At 42.3% G+C, this 13,016-nt stretch overlaps 1 protein-coding gene across 2 annotated transcripts in view; it reads right to left on the bottom strand.

The window, feature by feature from the left end:
• Positions 1-13,016, bottom strand: part of PPM1H (protein phosphatase, Mg2+/Mn2+ dependent 1H) — a 139,216-nt gene that overhangs the window by 43,596 nt on the left and 82,604 nt on the right. For both annotated transcript variants that reach the window (XM_048065338.2, XM_048065339.2), the window contains exon 4: positions 10,113-10,225. In XM_048065338.2, the coding sequence (XP_047921295.1) occupies positions 10,113-10,225 (113 nt within the window). The remainder of the gene's footprint in view (positions 1-10,112; positions 10,226-13,016) is intronic.

Below are 13,016 nucleotides of genomic sequence, written 5' to 3' on the forward strand. Positions count from 1 at the left end.
AAACAAACAGAGGGAAACTCATACATTTTAGAGGAAGCTGTTGTTGGTTACTCTCACTTAATCATACAGAGAAAGAAACACTTTAGTGAACAAGGTCAAAAGTGTAATTTCACTGCTGTCATGGGCCCATTGGGATTCTGGTGCTCAAAACAAAGAGGCATCTCCTACTGTTAGGAGTATTCAAGGGATGCCCTGATTCCATTACACACTTTTCCAGCCAAAAATGATTTGAAACGCAACATTAAACTGCACATTCCTACAACCAAGGATAAAAATCTGGTAAAGGTGACAAAGAGAGACCATTTGGAAAACGCTTTTTGACAGTGTATATCAATTCTGAGCCACAGGGAGGATGTATCTGTTTTGTCAAAAGGTGTTAAGCATTGTGGATTCGGTACAGATGAAGCAGAAGTGTCTGGCCTGTCTGGAGAGGTATTAGAAATGTGTCAATGGAAAAGAAAGAGGGATTAAACTGACAGAAAGAATAAGGCAGGGTTTTATTACATTCAAAGACGGAACCAAGCAGTAGATTTTAATTAGGTGTGTCACAAAATAGCTGAGGAAAACAAAATATAAATCCTAGAACCGTGGAATTGGTCTAGGTGGGTGCTTGTTTACTACGGTAACTAAATGCATGCATTTAAAGAAGCCGAGGAAGCACAATGCTACTGCCTGGTGAGCTTCAGACTGGTTCCGTTTATTTATGTTTTCTTAATTGCTACAAAATGAAAGAGGAGTGATGATAAAAAGATTCAGCATAATGCTCACCTCGTCTATAAATTAAGTACTGGAACTTCACCGTTATGAACAACGATTATGATTACTGCTGAGTTTTAAGACCTTCAGCCCTGGCACCTCGGTTTCACTTACTACTAACTGGATCACTCTCCTTAGTCCCATGCAGGATCATTTTCCCATGTTTACTTAGAAACCAGGTGAACAAATACTTCATTGCATTGGCCATAATCATGGAACTATAGTGCAAAGCCTTTAAACGATTTCCTTAATTTTATGAATTAAGTCAGGCTGGGGATAGTGACATAAGCCATTATACAACGTTTAGCTGGCATTAAAACAGGCCCCAGTGATGACATATCCATCACCATAAAACCCAGAGGTGAAAGCAGCAACCCTCAGCAACACGAACAGCAAAACACGCAGCTGCCTCCCACCTGTGATCCCCAAGATACGTTTCATATACGCCTCGCTCCTACTTCGCATCTCTACCAAAAAAAAAAAAAAAGCCACAAATGGGGAAGGGGTACAACTATTAAATTTGCCTCTGTCCTTAGTTTTGATCTACTGCCACAGAGTCCCGCCACCCTGCTTTCTTCACATTTCTCAGTGTGAACATCAGGCTGTCCACAGCTCCCTCAAGCCAATAATACAAGGTGCAAGAACTTAGGGGCTGCACAAGGGCAGGGTTAAAATAATTTCCTGCACCAGTGTCCTTTGGCATTCCCTGCAGGAACCATGAAGAACCCTCCCAGGCTTTCCGGAAGGCCCTGGAGGGCCATGAGCCCTCCCAGCAGCTGGGGTGGCCACCTCAGGGGCACTGGTGTCCAGCACACCCGTGCTCCAGGAGAACGCCAGTGCTGGGCTTCAACGGGTATTACATCCAAGGGCCCCTCTTCATTTCCTTGCACCAGGACTGAGCCAGCCGTGCTGCACCACCTTGGGGTGCTACAGGCATCTCCTCTTGCTTTTGCAAGAAACATGGGAATAAGTTATAAAATTCAGTTTCTGTAAGAAACCTCGGGAGTCATCTTTCAGAGGCATCGTACCAGCAAGTGAGCTGCTCCTGTAGCACGTTTGTAGGGCTTTATGTTGTTTCCAGTTACCTGATTCATTGTATTTACATTTCTAATGCTTATTTGGAGATTCCTGTGAAGAAGGAAAAATGAGGAATTTTTCTGGGAAAAATGAGGGTGCTGATACACTCTACAGCCACTATTTTGCTGGTCTGATTTAATAAATAATTGTATTATTTTTAATAAAGGATCATGACTGGGCAGGTAGAAGCTATTTCTCAAAGCAGGATAATATTCATAGCTTTCCATGGAAGTGTTTACTCCTCATTTATACCAGCAGCCGAGCCAGTCAGCATCTTCCTTACTGCCACTAAGAGCAATAAAAATCTGAATTTTTAGAGCTCTCCCATTCCATCTTGTGTATTCAGCTAACTTAGTAAGCAGTTAAAGGGACTTCCTACACCCGGCAGCCTCCCTCTGCCCCACATATTGCATCCAACAGTGAGAGGCACTTGGCCGTCACCAGCACTGTTACTAAACTTCTTCAGTCGTTTCTGCATAACTGCTCACTCCCTGGTTTTAAATTAAATATAACACTGGGCTTGCAGGCTGTCCACAGAGGAGACAGCCTGGAGAAGACATACTGCCCGGTGATTTTTGACCCCTGGAGCTCAGAGACTCTTTGGTGGGATGTACCTCTGTTCCTAGGAGATTCTCCCTTAAATTCCCTGCTCTACTTTAGGTCCTCATGTGGACTGCTTCTCTGAGCCAGTCTAAGTATGGAGTTGTTATTATTAGCAGTTGGCTAATTATTAGCAGTCAGCTTTATTAACAGGGTTTCATTTTAAGGGCTAATTACACTTTTTTTTTAGTACTCCTCCCATCAGTAATGTGATGGTGTTGGCTATCTGTATGTGATTTTTTTCCTTTATTTATTTATTTTTGTTCATTGGGAAAGTAACTTTTACTATCGAAATATCCACCGGTGGTGCCTTTGTATGTCTACCTATCCACATCTACCTTGTACTATTTGCTACTCCAGTACCAGTAGCATGACCCCAAAAGCCAGCTAACTGCACTAAAACATTCTGTAATGAATTGCATGTACTTTCCTGTCGCTTTACATCTGAACGCACTGATCTTCCAGCAGCCAGGAAGCCATTACAAGCCAGTTTGCAGGGAGAGGACACTGCTAGCCCACAGAAACTGCCTGCCAATGGTTCCAGCATGCTTACATTGGAGATTTGCTGCCCTCATGGGATTCATCTTGCCTGTGATGATTTCAGCGTATTCTTCATCTGAACACCACCAAGTCCAGGGTCGCAGTGATGATAGCACCACCACATTTCTGCACTGGCTGAACGTGCCACCCATTACTCGGGTCATGCCAGGGAGATGAGCAAAGCAGCGCAGTCACATCTCTGTGACCAGCTCTGAGCCTCGGGACCGGTATCTGTGGAATCGAAGTCTGTTTCTCTGCTGTCCAGGATATCACATTCATCTCCAGGACGAGTTACTATGGCAACTAAACCTGGGCTTAGGGATGAAGGCATCGCTGTGCAAGCCAGTGCTTGCTTTGCCAGTAATATGGCTGGGATACAGCTGACCACAGAAGATGGAAGAAGTGCAGGTTTTTTTTGCCTGCTGTTCAGCGACTTACCACTGAGGATGTCAGAATGATTTTTGCCCCTAAAGCATTACATCTGCTTTGATTTCAGCTTTTCTGCTTTCTTAACTTAGCAGCAGAACCTTCCAACACATTTCAGACCCCAGGAGACCAAGCAAGCCTCGGGTGCTCCCCCTGGCTCCCCTCCTGAGGTATGGATGGAAACTAGGGATGGAAGGTGTCCAGCCTGCTTGGCATGCCTTGGTGCAGGCCCTGTAACACTGCAAGCAATAACCCACTGGTCCCTCTCAGGTCAGCTAAAAAGGCACAGATTAGGAAGACATTTCTGAGCTCAGCTCTGTGCACTGCGACGTATGGATTCTGCTGTGCTCCTTACATCACGAGCTGCCTGGACTCAAGATCACAGGCTCTTTACGTATCAGCATGGTACCAGTAAAGAGTGGTTAAAATTACGCCTTAGCACCCTTTGCTCATCTTGCCTCAGATTATGAACTCTACAGGCTACACGCAGAAAATACATGTGAGGATATTACACTGTGAATTTTGTCCCTGATGAGTGCTTATATGCACCAATAAAACAGCAACTGTTTTATGTTTGTTTGTTTGTTTTTTGTCTGGCTTGGTTAGTTGTTGTTTGTTGTTGTTGTTTTGTCTTTCAAAAGGCTGAAAAAAACAAGGAGGATGACAATTTACAGAATCCATTGCTCCTGGAAACTAATACCAATGAACTGTGGCTTTGCAGCTTACTGAGAGAATTTGAATAGCAAAAATTTCTGTTCTTCCTCATAACCTGAAATGTAAAGACTTCATGGATAGAAATCCATGTGTGTGATAGAAAATCCTGTGTGGTTAGGACCGAAGACTTGACTGAATGTACCACACATAGAAAGTGTTTACAATGGCTGCAACACCTGCTAGATTGCCATAGACATTGCTAAGGCATACTCTCTCCCAGAAAAAACAAGAGTTTGGAGAAGAGGCAGGACTTTTTTTTTTTTTTTTTTTTGTGGTCTTCAAAAGCCTATGAACACTGACTGCCAAAGTAATCATTTCTGCCAAGTCAGTGCTGGATAGCATGTGCCAGTGCTTTGGAACTCGTCATCCACCGCGTCGTTAGAAAACGCTCTCTCCCGTCACTGCACTTTGAGTGCAACAACTTATTTCTGATCCAACACTTTTTCTCCACACCTTTGATAAAGTGCTTCCTGAAGTGCCTCCAAAAGCTTCACCCAACACGAAATTCTGCACGATGATCTGAGGTCACCGCTATTCCTGTGAATCCTGTGCTCTTACTTCTCCTTGGAAGGAGGTCAAGTGGCAGAAGGGAAGCAGAAGTGTTTGGAAGCCTGACTTGCAGGCCCTGCAGAAAGGAAGAGAAGCTGGGGAAACAGTGAGATGCGACTTGGCCGTATCTTCTGGGTCTGACTAACATGTCACGCTCTTTTCCAGCATTTTCTGCTAGGCAGCAGAATCAGACTTCTCCACCTACCAAACTGCAGTCAGTGAAGGAGAATGTGCGTGGGAGAGACTAGCTTTGTTTTGAATCCAGTCCCTCTTCACTTCACAGCCTCCTGAGCAGACCAAGCAGAGACTGTCTGTTGCCCTGGGAAGACTAAACACTTATTATTTTTGAGTGATTCCGCCAAAGAATTAACTATCATCTAAAAAAAGGAAGTGCATGCAGCTTGGCCAAAACATGGTCTGTAGGTGTTGCTCTTGCCTCGGAAGGGGCACCACTTGAAGATTTGAAGCAATGAGAATTTTCAAAGGTGGAGGAAGTGTCACCACGGATTGTGTGGTGACAGGGCAAAAGAACCCTGTGCATGGCTCAGATTTGCAGTTCCTCTTGCCTCACTTTTAGGGGGAGACAGGAGTAAGAATGCTGCTCCAAATACTGCAGATTGAAGAAGTGCAGTAACTGAGTTAGTCTTTCCTCCAGGGACCTCTAAGGCGAAACACAATCATTGTTTATGCAGACACAGATGTAAGGAGAGTTTAAACAGACAACTAAAAAAAAAAAAAAAAAAGGAAAGATACACACAATTTAGATTAGAAAATGGCTAGTTAAGAAAAATCTGAAAATTAAAGTTTCTTAAAAGATACTGTAAACGAAAGACAAAAGCAAACCAACTCTACAATAATAATATACTAGAACATTGCTTGGCTTCCACCCTTAAATAATGTTAGAACTTCTGGCAAAAATCACCCTGCTGAAGTGCCTTGAGGAAGAGGTCAAATAACATGAACCACAAAAATGGGTCAGAATCTTCAGTTCTGATTTCTCAAAAATTCTAGTTAAGCTACAGTGTCAGCCAACAAATATATTGCTGCTTCCATGCTTTGCTCATTTACTTCATAAAACCACGATTCCCCAAATTTTACCCCCTTCAACGAGAACTGCTTATGAGAGAAGCAGCTAACAAACATCATGACACAGAAGAAGTATAAATGTAGTGAGATTCAACACAAGCAGTAAATCTGGAAAGAATGGAAACAGTAAACACAGTAGAATTCCACTTTCGATTTACTATTATAGTGCACTGTGAGAAGTCAGTGTTAAATACACATCTGGGCAACTGAAGCTACAATGAAACTGCTTAACCTGTAGCCACATGGAAATGCCACAAAACCATCTATTCAGTAAGCTCCTATCATTTAGCTATCCCAAATGCCTTAGCATTAGATCTACAATCGCAAAAAAGAAGAGAAAATATATTCTGGATATGAGGCTACATGTTGAAACAGAGGGTGAATATACCCTGAAAGATGAGCACAGGGAGCAAAAAGCAAGGAAGAAAGAAAATTATTAAAAAAAAAAAAAAAAAAAAAAAAAGAAAGAAAATAGAAGGAAAAAAAAAGCTGATGAAGTAGAGCAAAAAATCCAGTGATCCTGCAAGTCTATGAAGCCTCCAAAACATCAGGCTCTTTGCTTTGATGCCATCTTATGCCAATAAATCAAAAAAGCCCAAGAACTCATTTGCAGATTTAACGAGTGTTTCAGGGCCTATGGAAAAGTCCAATCAACTTGTGATGTTCTGCATCTTATATAATGATAAAAGCACTGCCTACCTAAGTGGCTCCAAACACAGCACAAAATGGCAGTGCCTGCAGTCTCTGAGCAGCTCCTTAGCCAGACAACATGAAAGCCAGAAGAATGCTTGTGCCAAAGATGGTTAATATGATCATATCGCATTAGAGTCATTGGAGTGATATTGGGCAAATGTTATGTTGCGTGAGGCTATACGGTAATGGGCAGTAATCAGTAAAAACATTTTAAGTCCTTGTTTTACTACTGCTTCATCACTAGCTATAAAACAACATACTAATAAAGAACATAAAACTAAAAAGAACCGAGATTAACAAGGCGTGTTATGGCAGTTTAGAAGTAAAAGTCACTTTAGCAATATAAAACTGAACAATACTACTTAAAAGGATGAGTAGAGATTTACTACTCATTATTAAAAATAAAAAATAAAAAATCAGCTATTCAGAGAGTCCACAGCATATATATCAAATTGGTAAGCAAAGTACCAATGCTCACTAGAAAGGCACTATAGATCGGATAGCTGACTACAGCACTGTCAGTCCCTGCCTAAACAACCTTGCATGGACAATGTTAACCATTGAGAGGGGGAAAGAGAGAGGGAGGCATTAAAAAGCTTTGGCCAACATTCAGACATAAATTTTGACTGTACAAGTAGGTATATTTATGGCAGAGTTCAAGAATGATCAGCAGGCCATTAGAGAATGAAAGTGGCTCCCTCCAAGTTGTTTTTATCAGGCTCTGAAGACATCACCTCATTTTTAGTAGGGTTCTGGTATCATGTGCAGTTAACATATAATTATTACAGAACTGTGATTGCGTCGTTAGCAGAAGTTTAATTATATCATTGACATTAGTGATGCCATAACATCAAGCTCAACAATAGTTCATAACAAAACGTACAATTAGCACAATTTTTCTCCCTTTTACACCAACCAAAAGTGTTCAGCTTGGAGAAGCCTAATAGTCCCTACAGAAGTGAGCTAGGGCTGAACCTGAAAGGATTGCTGGCTGGTAATTTAGTAATATGGTAATTAAAGTCTTTTCATGATGTAATTACACATCAGCTACAAAAGGACAGCTGCTATACAACAGTGCCAGGGTACGTGGCATGAAATGATTAGATTTGAGAAGCTTTAGTGGTTAAACTGAATACCACAGACATAAGTCTGAGGTATAGCTGGCACCACATAGCACATTATTATTCAGGTCTCACACTTGGCGTTTCCTTAGTCTCATTGTGATAGTAACAGTTTGTTGTATGTACCTTGGTCCTGTGACAGCAGAAGCTGTTCAAAACCCACCTTTATAAACTTCTGCTGTTTTGAAATTGCCTGGAATTAGAAGACCAAACCCTCTTCTGGGCAGAAGCGGTACAAATGAGGTTTGCGTAAACTCAGAATGTTCATTTCTCACCCCTGCAGCATGAAATCTCCTCTCATAGACTAGTCTGTTGGAAACGTAGCTTGATTTATTTGCAGTTGTTTTTTTCTTCCAGTGTGGGAGTGGAGAAGGTAGCAGAATGAGGATTGAGAAGAGCACAAATGAATAGGTGAACTCAAGGAAACTAAAACTCCACTGAAGAACGGAGGGTTTTGGCATGTAGTTCCAAAAGCAAAAAGCACAAAGTCCCCTGTTTGGGAAAAAAAAAAAAACAAAACCCACTCTTCTCCTCAAGAGTATATAAACATTTTGTTTAGTAGTTTCCTCATAATATTTATCGCTGCCCTCATTTGTATCTGTACAAAATACAAAGTTGACCACACAAGGCATGAGACAGCAAAAATGCACATATTTTTCCACTAACAAGAATAAGAGCTTGGCTGCAGACTGGGCTCTTAAAAATACAATAATGCACTGTGCACTCTGGCAGTAGGCAGACAAGCTCAGAACTGCTTTTCTAATCCTAAAACGTCATTTTAGAGATGATAAGCAACTTGGATGTTTCACAGACAACTGCAAACACTCTTCTGAAGCATGGGAAGTAGTGGGAAAGATCAACCAGTCTCCTACGTTTTAAACCTTTTATTGAATATATTTTCTTCACCTAGGAAAATCTACAAACAGGCCCATTTGAAAATGACACTGGAACCACCTCAAGACGACCATCAATAGGAGTTTCTTCCCATGAGTACCAGGAGGTAAGAAAGGAACTGAGACTGCTCTCAGGGAGCGGAGGAAGAACCCTGGGGAACTGGAAGCAGCCCATCATTTAAGAATCAAGACCTCAGCTACTCAGAAGCAGGCCAGTTTTATACCACACAGTTAAGAGACAATACAGCAATTCAGCTAACTTGATGGAAGAGATTCAACTTTACTTCAATGGACAGAAGCATAGGAAAACATGATTATTTTCAATTTAATGGAAGAGAGCTAAAATGTAGTGCAGCTAATGGTTCTGATGAGCGGATAGGTGGTCTACTCAAATGTGTCTGCAGCCACCCTCTGTGAGGACTCATTTGCCGTTTGATGGGAAAAGGAGAGTCAAATTTGGCACTTGTCAGAAGGAACCTGTTGAGCAATTTACAATTTTATTCAGCAAATTCATCATATTAAGAACAATCACCAACAAGAAAAGAATAGCAACTTTATGCACAATGGATTTGTCTTATCTCCGACACATTTTAAAGCAGCCAGAGGCAATAAAAAACATATTTGGTTTGTTACAGAACACTTTGCTCTTGAGTGTTGTCTCTGTAAATACATGGCTGTACACAGAAAAAGCAGGAACTGTCAGCACTCAAAACTCACAAAACATGAATGCGTAACTGTAGCAGTCTTCATCAGAAGACATGACTCAGTACCTGCACAGACTTTAGTTATTCAGCTGCTAACTAGCTGGACCCAACTGCAGACTGTGTCCTGTGGAGAACTACTCTCCCTGGCCTGCTTGTGGAGAGCGCTGCCAGAAGAAATATGTGAAGGTCTGAAGTCTTGCAAGAACAGCCATTTTCTCTCTGGCAGTGGTATGACCACAGAACAATAGAGAGGGAAAGTATGCTTCTAGTTTTAGCTGAGTTAGAAGACAAAGCAGCAGCTTTTCATTCACGAGATTTAAAGCATCCAACTTATAACTAAAACAAAGTGACAACTCTTGAACTACAGCATTCAGTTCTGAGAAATGGGCGAGTACATAAGTCAGAAGAGGCTATGGTAAAAAAACAGTGATAGCCCCTCTCCCTCCCCTCCTCTTCCACTGAATGACTAGAAGCTATTTGTTTACAGGTGACTACCGTCAATTATATCAAAATCTTGATAGATGAGATGGTGTCAGGTGGTTTGCTGAGGCTAGGCCTATGGACAGGGGCCACCAGACTTCCTATCGAACCAGTCAGCCCCACCAGCTGTTCCAGATGCAGTCCCCTTGTCAGTGTTCAACACACATTTCTAGTACACGTCCAACATCTGTTTCAATGGCTCTTTAGTGACTTTCTACTTCCCTGCAGCCATCACCTCATTCAGAAACAATAACAAGGAACTGAAAAAGAGTCAACCTACCTGAGTGCATCCACCACTCAGTTAGATACTGGAAGCCTGTCGCTGCCTTTCGCATTAATTATTGGGAGAACTGTCAAGAGTCCAGCCAAAAAACAGAATCCCCCTTGTGATAGCAGTTGCCACTAAAGAAATCAGTAATGCCAGATCTTGGGAGTTTGGAGGTGAAAGTTGGGGAGACATCACGCTCACTTACCTGCTATCACCAGCATTTGCCACGTACAGCTTCCCCAATAAATACACCACCACAAGGGCTGTGCAGCCACCAGAAATATTATACACGGTCCTCTCTCGTTCTATTTGCAAATCCTATGGGAGAAGAGAAGAAAAACGTATAAAGAGAGCACTGCAATTAATGTTTTGGAAAATGAAGACTCCTCTAAAAGATTACAGTCTTCTTTAAACTGCAAGTCCCTCTGGCTGTCTTTATGGTTACAGCTTTGGCCACATGGTCAGGGAAAAGAATGAGAAGTCTTGGACTAGCTACTACTTATACAAAGCTGAGAAAAAATCAGGACAGGAGACTGTAAAACATCACACATCAAAGAATAAATGGCAAGGCTGAGGGATGCAAGAGATTTTGCTATGGAAAAAAACACAATGGAGGCAAAGATAAATGTAACTTCACAACAGGTACCTGGTGGTATAATTGGAGAGCACTTTACATAGACAGCAAATAATTAATGAGACCTAGCTCTGACATGAATAACTACCTGCTCTCCAAACAGGAGGCTGGGGTTGTGGAGCGTACACCTTTACAAACAGCAGCAAAACACATTCATGCCACTGAGCTACCCTTCAGAAACACAGAAGGGAGGGATGCTAAACTTGTGAAGGGAAACAAACAAAAGGTCAATAAAACAGCATTTACTGAAAAATACCAGGCATTCACAGACTTGCAGGATGAACCATAGTATTTAAGGCTGTGTCTTATTTCACCACTATTATGAGGCCCTGGAAAGATTTAATTTATGCACATGCATGGGTGCAAACGTAGGGAGGTAAGTACCTACCCAAGCAGTTTTTCCTGTGTTTAACTTCCAACTGATTCTGAGTTTAATAAATTATATACATTAATACATATAATATATATATATTATATTAATAGATGTGGAGGGCACAAGTCACACCTGTCTCTGACAGTCAGTCAAGCCCAGGAATATGCATTATCCCAAGAAAGACTGGAGAGCGTGAAAAAAAAAACAGGTAAACTAGCTACTTCCCAGTACTCCGTGAATCTTAAACAAAAATTGAATTGTATGCCAATGAACTCATTCTGCTGCCCCTTAGTTGGTCTTGTGGTAATAACCCAACATGTTACAAGCTACCCTCCTCTCCCAAGTCCAGAATCAAGCCCCATTTCAAAGTGGTCTTTCTCTGTGATATTGGATTCAGACAGGGATCATCATTTAACGTGGCTGTTGCAAATACTGGCAGATCTTTCCAGCTAAACCCTGCCTACTTGTATGCATTTTTTATTATGAATATATTTGCCTCTGTGTGTGCTCTACTTCATTTTCATATTTGCACTGAGCAACAAACAGCTCAAATTGTCCACGCCTTGGGGTATGGGATTTAGAGCTTTATTTCAGAGCTAAATTTATCCAAAGAAAAGCACCACAACAAATGCTAGCCATGACAGCTGCAATTTGATTGAAAACCTGCAGCGCCGAAGCAGGCTGGGACCACTCTTTGTTTCCTACAAATTTCCGGAGAGGGAGGTGACCGGGGGCAGTGGCGGGGATGCTCGGCAGTGCTCGGCTGCTGTCCCGAGCGAGCTGGGCAGGGAGGGCTCCCATTTCTAACAGCGCCTGTCACAAATAATGCTATTCCTGGCGTGCAGGCAGCCCGATCCCATTTGTGCCATGGGGCGGGTGGCGGGGACAGCGAGAGATGTGCAGCGCTGCCCGACGAGGCCATCCTCCGCTGCGCAAGGGAACTGCACACTGCTTTCCTGCGGACAGCGGGGTTTGCTGCAGATCTTGCAAGTCCATTCGAGGATGGATTGTTGGGGGGGTGAAAGCTGTTGTTACTGAGTTGTTTGTTTGGTTTTTTTAGGTGGTGAGGACCAGGAGGAAAACACCTCAAAGCTAAAATCAAATCTTGCAGCGCCTTTGGTCACAGACATGGGCTGCTTGCGAATGCCACTTTATCTAATCTTGCCATAGAGAAGCTGATTTTTCCTCCCCGTGGTTCCTATATGTTTTTAAATTAAGCTGAAAAGAACAGTTCAAAGGAAGCAGACGTTTCTAACCATCAAAATAATTTAAACTTACAAATACTACAGTGGATTTTCCAGGCACTGCCAGGAATTTTAAAATACCTTCATCTCTGCTGCTCAGGGTATCCTTTGAGACCTTGAAACAAAGTACAATTCCTCACCTGGCTTCAGCCCTGTCACACGTACACTTCACGAGTGCTAGAATACCTAAATTAAAATTTATTTCTTTCAATAAGCAGAACTCAGAAGCATTTATTATGGAAGAGAAGATGGATAATCCTTAGGGCCTCATTCACAGAGTTTCCTTGACTTAAACTAGATCTGTGTACTGAAGGTGAAGGTTTCCTACATATCAACAAAATTTGAGGGAAAAAGGTAAAACTAAATAAAGCCCACAACTGCCACTAACTCATTCTGATGTAGAGACATTGGCTTTTAATGAAATACTTTATACAGTGCTTCTTGGAAAGTAGTGCAGCACAAAGGGGGCAGAAACTCAAGAACCCCCTGAAGCCTTTAGAGGTGTAAAGGGGCTCATTTCAGACAAAGCCCAAGTACGTACAAAGCTTTCCTGACTTCCCACCTGGAGAAAGATTTCAGAGCAACTTTTTTTCTTTTTTTTTTTCACCTCCCCTCTTTTCTGGAGGATGCAACTTATCTCTCTCTACATAGCAATCTGCCTGCTGGGGAAGAGCTGAGCAAAACTGAGCTGAATCAACTGATGCCTCGTTCAGTCCAAGGGGCAGCACGTGGCGCACTCTCAGACCCCGATGGAGCTGGGAAACTTCACTCACCAAGTAGAAAATGGATGTGAAGTGCAGGCTGGCAAACAAAGGATGAAGAAATAGAGGGCTCATTAGTAGCTGGGACAACACCTCT

Source organism: Anser cygnoides, chromosome 1, assembly GCF_040182565.1.
Source record: "Anser cygnoides isolate HZ-2024a breed goose chromosome 1, Taihu_goose_T2T_genome, whole genome shotgun sequence".
Taxonomy (NCBI): Eukaryota; Metazoa; Chordata; class Aves; order Anseriformes; family Anatidae; genus Anser; species Anser cygnoides.